The 21,047-nt window shown below is 33.4% G+C and overlaps 1 protein-coding gene across 10 annotated transcripts in view; it reads right to left on the bottom strand.

Annotated features, from left to right (window-relative positions):
* Nucleotides 1-567: 567 nt before the first annotated feature.
* LOC135846637 (BTB/POZ domain-containing protein 2-like) overlaps nucleotides 568-21,047 on the bottom strand; it is a 136,954-nt gene continuing 116,474 nt past the window's right edge. For 5 of the 10 annotated variants that reach the window (XM_065365850.1, XM_065365843.1, XM_065365847.1 and 2 more), the window contains exons 2-5: nucleotides 19,249-19,369; nucleotides 14,009-14,215; nucleotides 8,489-8,925; nucleotides 568-3,180 (exon numbers count right to left, since the gene is read on the bottom strand). In XM_065365850.1, the coding sequence (XP_065221922.1) occupies nucleotides 2,690-3,180; nucleotides 8,489-8,925; nucleotides 14,009-14,215; nucleotides 19,249-19,298 (1,185 nt within the window). In that variant the 5' untranslated portion in view covers nucleotides 19,299-19,369 and the 3' untranslated portion in view covers nucleotides 568-2,689. The remainder of the gene's footprint in view (nucleotides 3,181-8,488; nucleotides 8,926-14,008; nucleotides 14,216-19,248; nucleotides 19,370-21,047) is intronic. The other 5 variants (XM_065365845.1, XM_065365842.1, XM_065365851.1 and 2 more) reach the window with 1 other exon arrangement.

Below are 21,047 nucleotides of genomic sequence, written 5' to 3'. Positions count from 1 at the left end.
CCCCCACCCACCCCCTGAGGGGGCTGGGACCAAACTGATTGCGGGTTTCTTATCTACTGGGTGGGTAGATATTGTAAAAAAAAACTTGAGCGAAATTGAAAGACATGACTCAAAAACTTTGGTCGAATTGACATGGAATGACCCTCTAAAGAGACCTTATACCAATTTGAGGTTGCTGATCATGATTTTTAGCCAATTATCATAAATTATCTTGAGGAGACCAGCACGATTTGAGGTTGCTGATCATGAGATACTGAGCCTGTTATTATATCTTAAGGAGACCTTGCACTATTTTGTAATTTTTGGTCGTTGGTTCTAAGGCCAATATAAACCTTATGCCGATTTGAGATTGCTGATGAGTGATCACAAAAAAGAAATTATTCTCACACCTTGAGGAGACTTCTCACAAATTTGAGGTCACTGATCATAATTTTGAGATTATTAAAGTCATATTTCAAGAAGACCATACACTATTTCCAGAGTATTGTCACATTTTATGAAGATCATAGGCCCATAATACTCCATAAAAATATCCTGAAAAAAACATCTACAAAATAGAAATCAAACTTTGCGAACTTGAAGTTCTTTATTATTCATTTACAAGCGTTCATCCAAGCAAAATACTAAAAATAAAGGAACAAAAAAATAATTTCAATAATCTAACATAACGATATTCGAAACATGAACCGATCATTATAATCTTCAAAACTGCCACAATTTTCAAACGAAAATCAAAAATCAATAAAATCATCGTTTGAATAGGTATTTCCATATACACCTTTACCAATTACTTTTCGAAAATTTATCGAAAAAATATTAAAAATTATACAAAAATTCCTCAATTTCTTCCATAAACTACGAATAAGTACAGTGTGGTCAATACAATCATATTATAATCTCTCCAAAAATTCTCAATTCTTGAGTAAATAATCAGTCCATTTGAACTTACATCGAATGAATAATAATAATAAAAAAAAACACACTCACACTAATAACCTTAAAATATACGTATGGTGAACCATATTTCAATTGTATTCCATCAACAAAGTTTTGAAAAACATCTCAATCGGAATTTCACATTGGTATTCAATCGCTTTAACAACAACAATAAAAATACGGCCCTTAAAACTAGACGAACATTCAAACACATTTAATAAAATTCAGTGAAAGAAGTTCTTATAGAACTTCAGATCAGAACTCAGAACTTATGGAAATGAGGAAAATTCACAAAATTAGGTAGGTAGGTAGGTAGGTAGGTAAATAATACAAATAAATCAATGGGTAAATTTGATCGAGGGCTTCTAAATTTTTTCACATTATTCCAATAATAAGTCCAATAAGTAGGTAAAACATGATCAATTCTAAGGGTAAAATATTAATAAAGTTATTAAGTATGTTAAACACTCAAAGTTCTGAATTCTGATTTGTTTACGTTACAAAAATGGTAGGTACATAAAATGATGAACTCAAACACAACAAAATAATATTCATGGTGACTGATTAACTAACAGAGTAATTAATTTTGTGATTATAATACAATCTAGATTTTTATGTTGCGAGGTTTTCTGTAACATGATCATTTATGTACTTCAGTAGAACCAGTTCGAGTAAAACAACTGATCAATTTTATGCAATTTTTTTCATGGTATACTTTGGCAATCAAGGGCTTCAGAAAGAAATGCAAAAGTGATGTAAACGTGGAATTTAAAATTATAAAAAAAAAATAAGATGGAAGCTGCTTCAAAATATTTTTTGTTCATTTTTTGAAAATTTCAGGCACTTTGAGATTAAAAAAAAAAAATTGAATCTGATGCATTCAACTGGAATAAGTACTTGATTTTTTCCCCAAAAATTTTACTAACTTTTGGCTCAATTTTTCACTGGTTTTGAAGAATTAATTTTTGTTTCTAATCAGAGAAGATGAAAAAATTGCTAAACAATTGCAAACAAGGTTGAAAATTCAATATTTAAATCAATAAAATTGATCATCACATCACTATTACATTTGAATTGAAAAAAAAACTATTGTTTCGTTAAACACAGCCAATTACAATACCAGATTAAATATTATTCAACTGAAGCCTGCCAAATTTGTTGTACTCTATATGAAGGCAATAATTTAATAAAAATAGCAAAAAGTGGTATCTAATGGGAAGGAGGAAGGGGCCATGTAATAAGAAACTAAAAAAAAAAAAATGGAGCATTTCACGAAGAAACGTCAAAACGATGAATTTTTCCAGGGATTTTTGGTTTAAAACCTGCACTTGTACGGATGATTTCATATTTAGGGGGTGAGGGCAAAAATAGAAAGAAAAAAATATGAGATCCACAGCTCATGCGCAAATATAGAGGTATCATAATAAAGGCATTACAATAGACGAGGGTCCAGAGAAGGGTCTAGGCACAGGACTGGTTGAGAAAAAAAAACAACACGTACATCATATGTCTTAAAGCTAAAAAAGGGAGGACAACGTAGTATAGGGGAAAGGGGGAAAAAATATAAAACATTTATCACATCAAAAAGGTAATACAGGTAAGATGGCACGCAAAAAAACGAAAAAAAAAATAAAAAAACAAACAAACATTTCAATTACCATATTTTGGTATTTTGTAAATGTAGGTATACTAACACATTTATAAGTAGGTATATTACGAACCTATGCTCGAATCAATCCTTCTCGAAGGATAATTAATCGAACAAGATTGATAATATACTGAAGGTATAATTGAGACATTTACTCTCAGGTACTTCATCATCGTCCATACGGTTCCGCTTCTTTTTCTCTTTTTTCTTCTTGGAAGCCTCGAGTTTCAAATTTCGAGCAATTATTCTACGACTACGATCGCTCAATGGCATAGGAGATGAGATTTCTTCGCTTCGTGGTCTGGCCAATGACTCCAGCACTGAGGTGGTGAGATAAACTGATGATGTGTAGTTTGATCGATATCCTTGTATCGAGCCTAAAATTATGGCGATGTCGGCGTCATGCAGAAGACCACTGGTCATTGGTCTGGAGGCGAATTCGGTTTCGCTCAAACGCAAGTAGCGCACGCTGAAGATGAGCTCGTCGCCGAGAACTCGACGATAATTTTGACTAGTTAGTTCCAATTGGCTACGTTTGCATTGTTGGACGCACCAACGCATCAGGGCGTCGAATAATACCAGTTCGGAGCTTATGCCTGTGAGGAAAAAGAAAAATTCAAATGATAAAGTTATAAGTAGGTACCTAGGTATAGAACACTTGGACAAGTCTAGCTAGCTAGATAGATAGATAGATAGATAGATAGGTAGATAGGTACGTATCATAAAATAGGTAAGTCTAAGTATACATTATCTCACGTAATTAGCAATGTAGCTGAGGTGAGGGGGAGAGGAGACTGGGAGAATATTTTTGTGGTGGTTGTTCAATTGATGCCTCAGATTCAGAAAATTTAAAATTGAGCAGTGAATAGGAAGGAGCTCTAACTCTCAGAAAAATTGTAAGAATAAATGCATCTAAAAATACCTACACTATTGGAAAAAATTTTAAATGCTGAATTTTAGTTGCTGATTTTTTTGGCTGATTTCAAAAAATACAGAGTTGGTTTCTTTTATCATAAAAAATTCAAAATTTGATAAGTTGAGATGAAAAGCTGGCATTTTGGTATTTTATCATGTCCCATTTTCAAACATCTGGATCAAATGCAATGATTACGAACCATTCTGTTGCTCCATCAGAGTTTTTGATTTCCCAATTTTTACCAAAAAAAGTGACCAGTTACGTTGCCAATTCTCTGCAAAAAAAGAGGAGGCATTATCGAATTTCCAAATTGAGCCCTCAAAACTTTACCTGAAGGTGTATGAAAAAAAAAAAATTCAAAATCAGAATGAAACGAAAATATCTTTTCAAAAAGCATGAAGTAAAAAATAATGAGGGGAGGGGAAAGTTGCTAAAATCGAAAAAAGAATGAGTAGGTATATTTGGATATTTTCGAACTGTGCGAACTTCTACAGTTCTACACTCACAAAACATAACCAACTCACCAATTTCAAACGCTCAAAAAAACAAAATTTCTGAAAAAAACACTTTAAAGTTTCACATACATATTTAACCAGGGAAGACCTTTAAAAATTTCTTTCGTGGTTTTGAAAGTCCATTTACATGAATTTTATCAATGTATTTCCCTCCTCCTCCACCTCCTCCCAGTTTTCTTGGCAAAACGTCGTACCTATACAAAACATAGAATAATTTTGGGTGCAAACAAAGCTGAATTTAATGAGCATACAAAAATACTCCTCCAGCCAAAATTTAGGTGCTTTGATTCATTGTCGAAGTTGGTGGAATTTTTTGAAAATTAAAGGATCATAACGATGAAAAAAAATCGAAATTTCATCTAATCGAGGTTCAGAAAGCTGTAGTGTTGAATAACAGCTACATATTTTTATTTTTTGAACTCCTATTCTCCCCCTCCCCCCACCCAAACATCAAGTGAAAGTAGTTTTGAAAGGTTTAGAGTATTTATGAGCTTTAAGTATAGAACCTCCAGCTAATTCTTGAAAATTATTACTTATTTCTTTGAAATTTTTCTTAATTTTTTTGAAAGCAAAAGTTTAGTGTGCATCACACTTATTAACCTCGTGGGTAGATCATTTGAAAAGGGATTCGAGTAGTTCTGGATCCTCCAGCAGATGGTTAGAAATTCCAGTTTGCCAAAAATATTGACCTACGAGGTTGAAAATAAGCTTCAACCTTCTATACCTACCTGCTTAGATTAGATGTACAAGAAAATTTCGTTGAGATTGCCATTTCCAAAAATTTTCTGGAGTCTTCCGAACAGCTCAAAATAGCTCAAAATGGCTCAAAACTGCTTCAATTATTTTAGAGATGTAAGAAAGGGGGCAAAAATGCATATTTAGGTTCTTCAGCTCAATTAGGTACTTGTAGAAATACCTACAGTTTTTTGCCTAGTTGACTGTTTGATTTTCAAAAATTTTCTGAAATTCAATAAATGAATTTTGGTTCCTGAAATTTCAAACGGTGAGATATTTTTTCATGTTTTGGAGGGGGTGGGGAGATTCAGGGATTTCACATTCTTTGCCCTTGAAAAGATGAAGGCCCATAGCTGAGAGTTTTTAAAACTAAGGCAACATTAAATTGTGGTCAGGACAGCCCCCCCAAAAATCAAATTTTTACAAGAATTAGCATGTTGATTGTTGAAATTCCTATTTTGAAAACTTTTGACTGATTTCAAAAAACTTGAAATTAGCACGGTTCGAAAACAGAAATTTTTTCTATAAATAAGTCTGTAATTCTTCCACCTTCCAAGAGTGATCTTAAATTCGAAAATCAGGGTTTAAAAGGAACGAATAAACAAATTCTTCAATTAATGAGTAGATTTCTTATAAATGTACAATTGTACACTGAGCACAACAATTTCAAAGCTGCAGGCTATTAAGTCGAAAAGAGTTTACAATATAGAATGGAAGTTCCTTTTTGGCCTTTCTTGAGTCATTGAAAATTATTTCAGACGATTAAGTAAAAACTCGCTAGATGTTTTGGAATGGGCTAAAATTCATTTTTTTCGAGTCGAATGTTCTTAATTTTAGAATTTAGACACAAATTTTTATTTAGCCCCTATTTTAGCCAGAAAGCTGTTTTTTTTTCAATCTAAAGCTCTCAACGTGTACTTGCTTCTACAAATATAGTGAGGGACCAATTCTGATTTTAAAGGCCCCAAATTTGGAGAAAGTCCTAAAATTAACATGAAAAATTTTTAAAAATTGTTTTTTTTTTCTAAATTGCATTTTAATTTTAAGTTTAAAATTTGAACCGATTTGGTCCCATCAAGCTCGATTTATGCCCAAAAAACCAAATATTTCGAATTTTTGAGCCCCCTCCCCCCCAACCAACCAACCAAAAATTATTATGAATAAAAGTGAACGTCGAAGGCTCTACGAATTATCATTTGAACCTTATTAAAGCTAGGAAGTACATTTTTTTTTCAATCAAAAGCTCTCAAAGAGTAAGTATAGGTACTTTATTTGAATAATAATGTAGTGAGAGGCCAATTCCAAATTTGGAGTAAGAGGTCTTAAAATCGACATTAAAAATTTAGGAGTCAAGATATGCCCTAAAAATCATTTTTTTTGGATCCCCTGCAAAGTTCTATGAATTTTCATTCGACAGTTCGACACCAATTGAAGCTAATAAACTGATTTTTTTCAAATTGGCAGTTCTTAAATCTTGAACAATACTTTGCCGCGGAAAAATGTATCGACAGGTTTACTTTTATTTTAAGGGTCTCAAATTGAGCCTGCTTTCGTTTAAATAGGTAGATTTAAAATGGTGTAATGACGATGGAGCATCAGCATCACCCATCACTTTAAAAATCTTTTTTAAAAAAATCATCAGGTAACCCATAGAAAATATAGATACCTACGCAAAAAACGAAAAAATATTTTTGGAGATTTTTTTTGTACCCCTCTATTTATTGATTTGAAGTTTTCAAAGTAAATTTCAAAGTCGTTCTCGAGGTCAAAAAAATTTGAAAAAATTTAGTGCATTCACCCTCGAAGTAGGTATGTACTTCTATTGCATACCAAGTTTCAAGTGGATCATTCAAACGCAGCCGGAGATGACGTAAACCCCCTAAAAATGAGGGGTTGCGGGGTTGGAAAATAATTTGACTATCCGGAATGGAAAATTTTCTACTTAAATGATGCAAAATCAAGTGGGGACCAAATTTTCAATTTTCTACATCATCTATTAAATCATTACTTCGAGCTATTTTGAAAACAAAAAAAAAATTATTGAAATACTAGATACAGGAAACCAGAACTGTTTTTACAGCTTTTAAAATGTCTGTAAGTAAAGTGAAAACAATAAAACCCAACCATATTTTTCTCTCCCCCTCCCTCTCCCTTTCCTCTGATCTTCCACTCCTAACAACTGTGCTGCAATTAACGATACCTATACAGATAGTACTTTTTTACATACGATAGGTAAATATTTTTTAAATAAGAGTAATGAAGATGACTAATGGGAACAGCATAGCCTTTGTGACTGTGAATACATTAAACACACATTTCACAGAACCAATATATAGATAGGTAGGTACCATACAGGTTGCATCAGTTTTTGTAGGCAAGGGAAGGCAACGAATTCGTTCACAGAGCAATATGACAATTAAAGTAGTTGTGTATAGTACATACATAGATGGTGTTTTTAATTTCAGAAAAAACCCAGCAAGTCTGTTGCATTTTGGTATGGATGCCAGAAAGAGTTTTATTTGTGGTTATAACAGATATTATGTGAAGGTACCTACGTAGATGAGTATGGCATTTTCATCAGTGGCGCACTAAAGTTGAAATTTTCAAAATGTTTATAGTTCTTCGTGATAATCCGTATTGAAAAAGTAACGTTTAAAATTTCGTTTTGAATCGAAAATAAGCGTCGAATTGTATCAAAATGAGTAAGTATTTCAAACAAAGGTATCTATATCAAGATGATCAAGTAGGTAATAATAATTCAAAATTGATGACACTTCAACACTCATTCCAGATTGCTGTTACTTTTTGGATCATCATTATGGAGCCTGAGCCTTCAATGATTCCTTGGAACCTTTCAAACTACCTGCAGATTGGTCAAATCTTCCAGAATATCCAAAAGCCAACTTCCTGATTCGAATTTTGAGTGGAAAAACTTTATTCAATCATGAAGGCGAATATGCTCAAGCCAGAATTTTCAAAGTTTTAAAATTCTTCAAAAGGTATTAAAAAATATTCTTACTCAAAAAGTTCTCTCATTTTCAGAAATAATTTACATATTTTTGTTCATTACATTGGTAAAATTTTACGGTAGTTTCAGAATTGAATTTTCGTTGTCAACTCGTTCCTTCATCTGTCCAAAAGAACGAAACCGAACGAATCAAAAATCGTCGAGGGAACCAAAATCAGAAATATCCAACGCTGCATTTCCATTAGTCAACTCAAAATACCTACAGCCATTTCTTCGATTCTTCAGAATGAAATTTCCACCATGTTTTTCAACTTGATAAGTAATTTTTAAAATTTATTTTTAGAAATGAGCCACAGAAATTTATTTTTTTCTATAGTAAAGGGAGGGGATGCATAATCTCTCCCTCTTTAATGTTTTTTCTCTCTATTTTCTATAATTTTCCTCGAGTTATTTTTGATAAGTTGAATTTTTAATAAAGAGTGAATGAGGCTTGAAATTTGATAAAAGTAGCTAAAAAATTTTGTTTTCCTCTTTTTGGAAGACATTTAATCCGGAAATTTGGCATTTCAGAAAAAATTACCAACCAAATAGGTACATCGAGTTGGTATAAATTTTTAAAAAGATTTCAAATTGAAATCTATTTCTAGTAGGTACCTACATAAAAATGAATACCTAATAATTGAATAAGTATACCCATGCACTTACATAATAAGCTTTATAAATACTAAGATAGGTACGTATAATTGAATAAGAGTGAAGTAGGTACTTACGTAGAGTATCTCGAGTCACGATATCGTACAACTGGCTCTGATTCAGATCTTCCAAAGCATCAGTGGTCAATAAATCTTCCGCATTTGTATCCATATAATGCAAGCAATTGTACATCAACGAATTACAATAACGAGTCATAAGCGTGCCACTTTGGTCATTCTGCCCTCCAACTGGTTGGATCGGATTACCCTTTTCGTCTTCTTCGGGGGGAGCCGAGGGTAAATCGAAAGGCTTATCCGATGGTAAATTATCAAAGGTGGATGAGAATAACCGTAATTGACGATAGATGAATATGACAGTTTCGTTATTGATTTCTTTATCCAGATAAATGACGCAGGTTTTCACTAATTCGGGGCACAGGTATTTGTTAGCTGCGTAAATGGTGGCTAAAGCTTGATCGTATGTTCTGAATTCCACTTTTTGACCGTACATGTATCTGTGGAAAAAAAGCACAAAACAAATGCACTGATTAGTGAACATTTGATTAAACTAGGTAGATTCATGCATAGCTTACTCAGAATAACAAATTATATGAAAAACAATTGGTCTTGCGAAATTTTTTCACTTTACACAAGAATACCTAGCTAGGTATTGTGAATAAAATTTCCAACAGTTTTTCCTGAATATTCCCTGAACATCACGTCCTGTAGAGAAAACCTGACTGCTCTCAGCAATTGGAATAAATTTCATACTCAACATGCAACTTATTGGTCATTTGTAATTTTTTCAAAAAACTTTGAAAATTTCCTGAAGTGAAATGAGTCTAATCTGGAAATTTAAGATGCAGGATTGCAGGAGTGTGTATGGATTTTCGAAAATCCAATTTTTGACCATGGATTCTGGCATAATTTTTCATGATGAATAAAAAAGGGTCTCTTACAAAATTGCCTATCTGTGAAACTGAAGGCACTACAGGCAACCATATTTTGCGAATAGAATATTTTTTTTGCAAGTTTCTCAAAATTTTCAAAAATTGAATTTTTGTCAATTTTGGAGGTAAATTCTGGTGTAACTTTTCAAGTCGAATAAAAAATGTTCTTTCGTGATATTGTCTACGTTTGAAATTGAAAGAGCTGGAAACAATAGTTCATAGAAATTTTGGGATACCCTGGAACATTGATTTGCCTGTAGAGCCTTCAATCTTATAGATAGTCTATTTTATGAGAGAACCTGTTTTGTTTGCCTTGAAAAGTTGTAGGTACCAAAAACCATGGTCAAAAATGAGTTTTTCCAAATTGCGTACACCGTTGCCCCCTCAATAATCTCCAAATTAAACTCATTTCAGAAAAACCTAATACAATCAGCTGCCAGTTGATTTTCCATGTGCAACACATAGGCCAAGTATTGTTCATGATCGTCGGCCAACAGTTCTGACCGTTCCCTACATTTGTCATTAGTTCCCTTCCCCCAAGACGTGATACTTGAAGTGAAATAAAACGAAGAATTAAAAAGAATGGAAAATGAATACTTGATGAATAATAATATTAGTAAAAATAATAATAGAAAAAATGAAAGCATAAAAAAATGATGGGAATTGATAGATGAATGAAAAGTGAGAAATATAAAAAAGAAACGAAAAAAATTACCTACTTAATGAATAAAACAAGAAAATTACGCTTTTTGTCATAGACAATTCTTGGTGAAACTTTCGAAAGAAAATCGGGGGCATGTGATGTATCGAATTCTATGTTTTTGGTGACGTTGAACACGAATATGACGTCAGATTTTTGATTGGACCCCAATGACCCCATCCACGGCCCCCAGCAATTTTTTTGGACTTTTACCTATTGGGGGAGGTTCTGGGGGGCCATGGATGAAGTCGATTTAAAAAACTATGGCTATATTCGTGTTCAGCGATATCGAAAACATACTATTTCATGTGTCACACGAATGTAACCATTTTTTTGGGGGTCACCCCCATTTGGGGAGGTGCTGGGAGCCGTGGACGGGTCCAATCAAAAATCTGACGTCGAATTCGTGTTCAGCGTCACCAAAAACATACTATTTCATGTGTCGCACGAACAAAACACTTTTTTGAACTTTTACCCCCTTTAGGGAGGTGCTGGGGGCCATGGATGGGGTCCTATCAAAAATCTGACGTCATATTCGTGTTCAGCATCACCAGAAACATAGAATTCGATATATCACATGCTCCAGATTTTCTTTCGAAAGTTTCACCCAAAATGTAGGGTGGGGGTGCTCCCCCTCCATTGAGAGATCCCATCTCGAAACTTAAATATTTCAAAAAAGCGTCAAAAAGTACATCTATGGAAATTTTTCAGAATTTTAAATGGTAGCTCCCACTCACAGCGCCATTTTGAAATTTGAACTTTCAACTTTTTACAATACCTACCTATAAATAAAATAACCAAATTCAATAAGTAGTAGAAAAGATTAATTTGAAGTTGTGAAAGTTTGAATACCCAACTGACCCTACCACAAATCGCGAAATCGTTTCAACGGCTGGATTCCTGGGGAATGCAAAATGCACATTGACAAACTAAACCCTACCCCACCCTACCCCACCACGGTAAGCTGCATCTTTGCTTAAATTACATTTTATGGTGATTGGAGATGGTTTTTTTTGTCGTTTTTAATTTCTTGGCATGAAAAAATTGAAATCAGAGGTAATTTTCGAAAACGTTTCGTGATGTGCGAAGATTATATGAAAATGAAGATGAAATTATACTGCTTGAGCGAAACGAGAGCGACAATTTTTCGAAAAAATGGGTCCAAAAAATGAAATTATTCTTGAAACACACTAGCAAGTGCTCGATAATTTTTCATATGATTTTTCCTGTAACATTCAAAATTCAGCTATTTTGGGTCAAATTCTAAGATTTAACTCTTCGAAAAGACGTGAAAATAACGTTTTTACGATTTTAACGAAGTAAAAATGTCAGAATTTGACCCCAAAAAGCTCAAATTTTGAAAGTTACAGGAGAAATCAAATGAAAAATTATCGAGTACTTGCTAAAGCGTTTCAAATGTAAATTCTCCAAATTATTTGAAAAAATATGCACAAACACCTTTTTTAGGGGTGCCAAAAGTGGGGGGCTCTAAAATAAGGGTTCAAAATTACGAATATGCAGGGAGTTTAAGTAAACTTTTTCATTTGGATAATTGAATATGTACCTCAAAACGTTACGTTTGGCGCAAACCGCAGGTTTCTAGTTTTCCAGGGGTTCCCAAAATATCGAAATTGCAAAAAATTGGAAAATTGGATTTTTGAGTACCAGCGCAAAATTTTATTGGGCTCAAAATTTGGTAAGATGGGCCTCTTTCAGATACTAATTAACTGTAAAAGGCTTTTTAGCGGGGCTCAAAGGGGTAGGTCCAAAGTTGTGGTTCCAAAATTTTCAAAAAATCAAAACCTCCCAATTTCTGTCCCCGCCGAGGGTCAAAAATAGAAAAATCATCTCGCATGACGTTTATCAGGTTCAAACAGATATATTACGCTAAAAAAGTTTTTGAAAATAATACTCAGTGGTTCGTAAAATTATTTCTTTATTCGCAACTTTGGGAACCCCTGGAGCCCAAAAAGTGGTCATTTTGGGTCAACTAACCACGGATTCGTATTTGGTATATTTATTACAACATTTTAAGAGTGGTCGAGTCGATAACTGTCCGGGCCCAAAAAATGGCCTTATCGATACTCCTCCTTTCACACTCAACAGCAACTTGGTCATTAGTAATTTTTTCAAAAAACTTTTAAAATTACTTACTTGAAGTAAAGTACCTAATATTGAATATTGTACTAAACATGATTAAATAATAACAAAGTGATTCTCGAAATATGTAGTAATTTGCAGACAGTTCTTCTACATGAGCAGGGGTTTACTGCATGAAAAAACCTAGGTACTTATTTTTTTGGTTTTTAAGAGTTTCTTAAGAAGTGCCTATACAAATACTTAGTATTTGAAAGAATAAACAAAAAATGGCATTATGACAAATTACCCATCTTCGAAATTTGGAGGGGGGGGGGGCGAATTTGATTCAAAATTTCCAAATTTGTCGTGCCCTAGATTTTGAACTTTTTGAATTTTCAAATTGTATTTGCGCCTTCAATTCTGAAGGCAGGCAATTTGTCATAAGGATTTTTTTTTGTTCGTCCACTTGAATACTATGAGTTACTGAAATGTCGTCTTAGGCCTAATATTTCGGCAAATTTTTCAGAATTGGTCAATTTTTGCTCAAAAATGGTGTAATTTCTTCGATTTACAGATAGATGGTAAGAATGGTAAGAAAATGTTTGCATTCATTGAAATGACTTCATTAACCCGGATAATGTTCAAGTGGACGAACAAAATATACCTAGTGTTATTATGACAAATTGCCTACCTTCAAAATTGAAGGTGCAAACACAATTTGAAAAAAATTCAAAATTTTCAAAATCTACGGCACGACCAAATTGGAAATCTTGAATCAAATTCGCCCCCCCCCCAAATTTGTCATAATGCCATTTTTTGTTCATCCACTCGAGTACTATGGGATGGGTCATGGTCATTCATTTGAATGATTCAAACATTTCCTTGTTTTTAACGATTTTTTTCAAAATTGTTCGTCTCAGCTACAATTTGACTGTATTTCGCAGCAAAATGATGTCCAAAAGGTTTGAGAAAATGGGAAAGGCACATATAGGTAAATAACAACAGAAGACCCAGGTACGCGAACAACCAAAAAAATTGCTCATAGAAAAAATTTTTAGACTGTGTAAAACGATTTTTTATAATAATAGATTGATCTTTGAATCTCTCATTCGATGAATGATGAAAATCATAGCTTGAAGTTTCAATCAAATGACCAAGTATGTAGTAGCCTAGTAGGTGTCTACCTGAAGTGAAAATGGAATGAAAATACCTACCAATACACCTAATTGCAAAAAATTACGTTTTAGAGCAGTTCAGCTCGATGAATTGAATCCGAAATTTATAAATCAACTTCCTCTCCGAACCACAAAAATCCAGTCACAGGATCATCTCGCTAAACACATTCCATCGACAAATTTTCAACCAATGTAACGCGAGATAAAAGACAACGCAAAAAAAATCACTCAACACGTACCTAAATAAGTAACTACATAGAATATAAGAAAAAAAAAGTACCTAAGCATAATCGCTGTCTGTAATACCTATAGGTAGGTAAGGTACATACAAAATACAAGACAAATCGGCCTCTTTGAGATACTCTTCGATTTCCCGATGTTGACACATGACATATTTGTTAATACAGTTAATTCGCAAACAAACGTTAATTATGGTAATGCTATGCTAATTTTATGGATAAATACGCGTAGTTCTTTTTTCGGCTCGGCCATATATCACGTATCAATAAACCTTTTATTTATGACAAAACCTCTTCTCCATACAGTATCATTATATGAGAGTGTTCTTAACGGATAATAAGATACATTTTGAGAAGGAAAAAAAAGTCTTTAAAGTTCAATACGATGAGGCAAGTCTATACGAGAGTATGTATAGGCAAATTATGCTATGTACTGGTATAATTTGTCAACTTACCTCAAAAGAAGATTAAATGCTCTTCCGTCTACGTCTTCGATAACGATGGTTTTCTCGTCATTGGCCAATGGGCCTTCCAGCATGGCTCTGAAGACCTCATTGTTACACATAACAGCTTGATGAGCCGGGAACCTCCATTGGTCCCATTCGGGCCCGACTACGAATTCCATATCTCTGCTGGCTTCGTTTTCGAACAATGAATCCCACCTGGAAATTTAAAAAATACTCGAGGTGAGATTTTCTGAAATATATTACATATCTCTATGAATATCGGTGTCATTTCCTCTTTTTTGAGTTATTCTAGGATTATAATTGCGAACCCAGGGGGGGGGAGATTGGGTCTGCTGATGAAAGCAATAATAATGTAGGTACCTGATTAGATAGGCAGGTACTGGTTTAATCATCAGTTTCTGAAATTTTCCAAGTTCAAGTTTTGGAAAAAAATAATTTGATCAAACTTTCAAAAAATTACCTACCCTTTGATATTTTGTCAGACTTTTTCTAATTATGTTTGAACTCTTAGGCATCGGGTATCCATGATTAAAACCTTTCTTTGGAAAAGAGATTTTATAATTTTTAATCTGATCATATATAATGAATGAGATATTGTGATCCTTTTCTTCTGATGAGAGATTTTATCAGCTCAGATTAGTGCTCGGATCGAATCGAATAAACGAAACGTCTGGACCTGATCTGAACAAACATAGTCGGATCATACAGGTCTGTTCTGAGCAGATCTGATCACTTGGGTACCCTAATTGAAAATGTGATCAGTTGAAATCAGCGCTCGAATCGAATTGGATTCTGGGAATGTCCAAATCTGATCTAATCTAGTCAGATCTGATTTTAATCCCATGGGTCATAACAGATCTGATCAGATTTAATAAAACCTCATCATTTTTCATTGAGCGGAAATTTTATTCGTTTAGATGATAAGTGAGGTTATCAAATCAGCCAACTTCGAAACATTTGGATGGATCTGACTATCTCCGGTAAAAATGAACTAATCATCAATATCAAAAAAATCGGATCCAATGAATGCCTAGCTAGATCTGATCTGATCTGATTTTCGATCAAGTCTGATCAGAGTAAGTCCAAACTGGATCTGATCAAATCTCATCAAATGGGTCTAAACAGGTCTGCCCAAATCTGATCAGATCAAATAACATCAGCTGTTCACTCTCATCTGATAAATGCTTGGACCAAATTGGATTCTACTGAAATCTCATCATTTTATTGCCCTAGGTAGATTTTTTCTTTTCAGATCAGCACTATTATTAAAGCAGGTTTGCTAAGATAGAGATTTTTTTTCCTGATTTGATCTAATCCCATATTATTCTCTCGATAGATGAATGACATGTCATACCACAGTTTTGTATTTTTTCTGAATTTTTTTGATCAGATCTTATTACACTAAATCAGATCAAGAATCAGATCAGGGCATTCTCTTGATTTTATTTGGTCTGACTATTTTGAATTGAATCCAGTCAGATTAGGGTTCAGATCTGATCACACCTGATCAGATTCAATCATTTCTGCCAAATAGCTGGATTGATCACTAAATACGAGTAGATATGGATATGTTTCATTATGTATATGTTAGGTACCAAGTCCGAAATTGTACAATTCGGGGTTGGTACAGCCAATTTTGTACCATCTCCGAAGTGTCCGGACCCTCCGGGCATGGTACAAACCAAGTCCGATGAAAAAGTAATATTCACGCTTGGTCCGGACACTTCGGAAATGGTACAAAATTGGCTGTACCAACCCCGAATTGTACAATTTCGGACTTGGTACCTAACATATAGATCTGATCAGATCTATTTGGAGGTGTCTACAGGGATTTTTTTGACCGAAAATTAGGTATGTACTACCTTTTCCCCACTTTTTTACTATATACCTTTAAAAAAATCACTACCTTCCAAATTATTCTTAACCCCCTACCCCTTGGATTTTAATTTGATTAAATTTTTTCATTTTTTATTTTATACCTACTTATTTTTTATTTTTTTCATTTCTCATTTTCTTATTTTCAATTTTTCAATTTTTTTTTATTTTTTTATTTTCTGTTTTTAAAAATTTTTTTTTGTTTTTATCATTTTTTAATTGATCTGACCAATCTTTGCTTCTTCAGGAAAGCGGTATTGATAAGAAGATCAGATAAGACCAGATCAGATCTTTTCAAAAAAATTAAAATTTCAAAAAAAATTTGTACATGGTGCAAAATATTTTTTAATTTCATCAAAAATAAACCCTTTTTTCAATGATTTGAAGGTTTTTTGCGCATTTAATTTTTTTATTTTTTCACTACCTACCTATTTGACTAAATTCACTACTTTTTCACTACTTTTACTAATCATTTTTAAAATCATTGCTTTTTCACTCAGACTGATTCTAATTGGATCTGTTCAGATCAACATTCAAATTTGATCACACCTGATCAAATCCAATTATTTTATCTGAGGGAGCACTTATTGATCAGATCTGATTAGATCTATTTGATTAAATCAGATCACATCACATCAGTTTGATTATTAAGTAAATCAGATCAGATCTGTTTGATTAGATTTATCAGATAACACCTATTTTTGGACATGTTTTATAACATCTGAACAAATCTGATCAGATCAGAATGAACGGATCTGATCAAATTCAATCATTTTCCCCAGTAAGTTGGGATTGATCAAAGCTATAATTTAATCCGGACAGATCGTTTTAGATAGGTATGCTGATTTTAAGATCAGAATTGTTTAGACATCTTCGATCACATTTGATTGGATCAAGTCAAATTTGAACATCCCTGGATCAAATTTTGTTAGACATTCTGACTGACTTTTATTGAATTTGCTCAGATTTTTAATCATTTTCTCAGAGAAACCAGCATTTATTAGATCTGTTTAGATATGAGATGATGATCAGATCTGGACATTTCTAGATCCAATTTGGTCTGACTAATTCCAATTGGATATGCTCAGATGAACATTTGAGTCTGATCATACCTGATCAAATCGAATTATTTTCCCTGAGGAAGCGATATTGATCAGATCTGATAACACCTGGTTGATTAGATCAAATCAAACCGGGCTGATCATGTTCCATCATGTCTTACTAGATCAGATCATATCATAAATCATAATTATCATATCTCAGACCATGAATATTCATGAATCTATGTAGTACCTAGGTACTATATGGTCTGCGACTAACTCTAATTAAATCTGTCCAGATCAACATTTGGATCCGATCACACCTGATCAAATTTTATTATTTACCCCAAGAATCAATTTTGATCAGATCTATTTTTTGATTAGACCTAATTTGATCTTTTTGGACGTCTTTGATCTAACGTAACCAGATCAGATCAGACCAGATAAGATCAGACCTAAACATAGAAGTAAACAAATAAATTATTTTCCCCTGGGAATAAACCATACCTATAGTTCCTCCGACACAACAAGTATGCAACTCTTCTAACTTATAATGTAGGCAAATAGCGATAACGAAGCTGATGATTAAGCCCATCACGAGACTCGCTATTGAATAATTTTTCATGGCTTATCAATATTACGATTACACAAATTAACTGACTTAATTAGCAGTGGGAAATATTGCTTTCACAGAATGATTACCTATACCTATTTCTTTACTCCGATCAGTTATCTTTTGTCAACACTCTCTTTCTATTCAAATCAATTCTCCGAATATTATCATAAATTCTTCTATGACTTTTACAAATTCTTTTCTATCTCTCAAACAACTATATGAAGTCTTCATCTCTTGGAAAATTTCATAAATTTAAAAGTAATCAAACGTGTTTACTGTTTTCAATATGATTTATTTAGTTTTTACATACATTACGAGTAGGTATAGGTACCTACTACCTACTATATTTTTGACAATTTTCGTGTTTTTAAACGGGCCATTGTTACTTATTTCGATCTCAGAAACGTTAAGTTATGTAAATTGCCATATATAAGGTGTTTTGCAAACTCAATTCGTTACGTGAAATGGTATTTAGAAGACTTGATAATTAGGTTTTGGTGAATCAACATTGTTTTAAAAGTAAAAGTATACATCGCAGTGGATTATTTTAGCACCTACATAAAACAGGACAGAAGAAAAAATACAGAAGGATTTTTTTTTCAAATCATAAAGATCGAAAAATCAAAAATACCTTACCATTTTTCAAGGTACCGCACTCAATTAAATGCATTTGAGAATCTCGAATGTTGAATCAACATTGTTTTAAAAGTAAAAGTACATCGCAGTGGATTATTTTACCACCTACATAAAACAGGACAGAAGAAAAAATACAGACGGATTTTTTTTCAACTCAAAAAGATCGAAAAATTAAATTTAAAAAAATGCCCTACCATTTTTAAAGGTACCGTAATCAAAATAAGTTTATGAAAAGGCTATACAGATGCTTACATAATGATAGATTTGTGAAAAAAAATTCAAATGTACACCAAGTAAGTAGGTACGCGATATAAAAAAAAAGAAAACAAGAAAAAAAGGTGAAATAATTTTCTTTAAAATTATCAACGAGAGGCAATGCGGTAACGTTTCGATGATAAGCTCGCTTTTATCACTTTCAAGTGCTCACGTGTAAAGTAATAATTGCTTACTTACATTGCACTTGAAAATAATACGCGGCCGTAAATTATCGAACCATTGGCGTGTTATTTTTATAAAATGTTTAGCTGTATCGTGTTTTTGACCTATATAATTTTACGTGCGTATTTTTAAATGCACACAGATGCTAGAATTGTAGGTAAGCATTTGCGTAGAAGTATTCACATGGCTGACTTATTATTTAATGGTCAATTTTTTACCTATATGAGAATGCGTATGAAAACTGTTTAGAGATTTTTTCACTGGCATCACTGAGTTAATCGCAGTTTGAAAATTGATTTTTCTCATCTATTCCACTCGTGTAGGTATATCTACATACCTACTCATTTACTCATCAGATTCAACGCTTCAGTGTCCTCTCTTCTTAGTAACTCACTGAGTGCCCAAATCTCACTCTTTTCTGCTGACTTTTTTGCATCACGATCTCTAAATGGAGCCAGATGGTTCAGTCTCATTCTTGAAAAAATTCCATCTCCCCAAATGTTACTCTCAGCACTCTCAGCTCCTTGCACTTCCTCATTCTTGCTAGATTGGGGCAAAGGTACCCCCCCCCCCCTATAGAAATGATGTACTTAGAAAGTATTATGAAAATTGTCGAAACCTACATGCAAATACCTTTTAGGAATCTTTGGCAAAGCAGTTGCGACCACTTCATGATGAATCATAAGTTTCCTATCCGAGTACTGCTCGTCGCCGTCAATATCTTGCGTATCGATGCAGCGATAACTGAAACATAAATTAATAAAAAATATGAAATTAATAATCACTATTCCGCGAACAGTTGGTGGAAAAATTTTACACGATTAGAATATGGTACCTAGACCTATACTCAACACTTCGTAAAGAATAATTATAATTATGTAGGTGGTAATGACAATGAATGTTTCAAACATCGTTCATGGAATTAAGTTTTTACAAGTTGAGGGTGAGGGGATATAAGATGCAGCAGAGACATTTCCTTCTTACATAAGAAAGAAGTGAATTTCAAATGAAATCCTGGGTGCATTATGCACACTAGACACCTTATCAATGATTTACTGCGTGTTCGAAAATAGAGGACAACCCCTGGAGAAGTTTCGTATTGAAAATAAGTACATATAAGTAGTAATGTTGATTATGCGACTGAAATATTTTGACACAATACTTTTCAAAGGAGGGGGGGGGGTTGCTCGATATTTTTCTAATGGACACACTGTAACAATAACATGGGGAAAAAAATAATAAGTAGTCATCTTACCTACTGTTACCCTCTCAAAATGAGGCCCAACGCCCAAATAATTGAAAATTTATGGTACGTATGTACGAGCATGATTATTGAACGCGTTTCTGATGCAGAGAACTGCAGTATGATTTTTGTCACGAGCATTTGAACGTTTGCGGATGTTACAAGAAAACCTTCGTGAACATATAGAAAAACGAAGATTGATTTTTCGAATTTAACGGATAAGGATTACCTATTTCATTCATGTAAGTGCATATGACAAAACACTATTAAGATTCTGCGTTGACGAAGAATGATTATCATCGCTACCTGGTGCCACAACAACGTTCAACTAAATGGTGCCATAACGTTACAAAAGTAGATATTGATAATACCTTATATAATATATTATATATATATACAATTTTTTTTTTGAATTTTCGATTTAATTTGAAAGCTACGAACTTTTGGATCATGGTGAAAGTCCGACATTATAGAGATCGTGGAGGCCTACTTAGATTTCAAGTTTCATCAAAATCGATTCAGCCATTTTCTACACAGGTAATGAGTTTTAAAAAATTTCGAAAAAAAATTTTGTCGCTCTATAAACTTGGAAGCTTTGATCTTTTGGGACTTGATGATGATGTCAAAATGTCCGGCTAGTAGCCTAGTTGTGACATTTAAAATTTGATCGAAATCGGTTCAGCCGTTGCTGAGAAATTAATTTTTTAATGAATTTTGTGCAAAGTCACCCCATGAAAATTTCAAAATGCTTTAATTTATGAAACAATTCGTTCGCGAATGAGTCACTAATACGAGTCAATTCGTTCGCGAATGATTCACAAAAAATGATTCAATTCGTTCGCGAATGATTCACAAAAAATAATTCAATTCGTTCGTGAATGATTCACCAAAAATTGAGTAAATGAATCGATTCGTTCGCAAACGAATCACTTATATGAATCAATTCGTTCGCGAACGAGTCACTTGTACGAATCGATTCGTTCGCGAACGAGTCACTTATACGGATCGATTCGTTCGTGAACGAGTCACTTAATATACGAATCGATTCCTTCGCGAACGAATCGCTTATACAACTACAAATCGATTCCTTCGCTAACGAGTCACTTATACGAATCAATTCGTTCGCGAATGAATGTTTCAAAAAAAGTAGATCAATTCGTTGGTAAAAGATTTTTATTT

This window comes from Planococcus citri, chromosome 5 (genome assembly GCF_950023065.1).
Source record: "Planococcus citri chromosome 5, ihPlaCitr1.1, whole genome shotgun sequence".
NCBI lineage: Eukaryota > Metazoa > Arthropoda > Insecta > Hemiptera > Pseudococcidae > Planococcus > Planococcus citri.
This window is presented reverse-complemented; position numbering and strand designations above follow the sequence as displayed.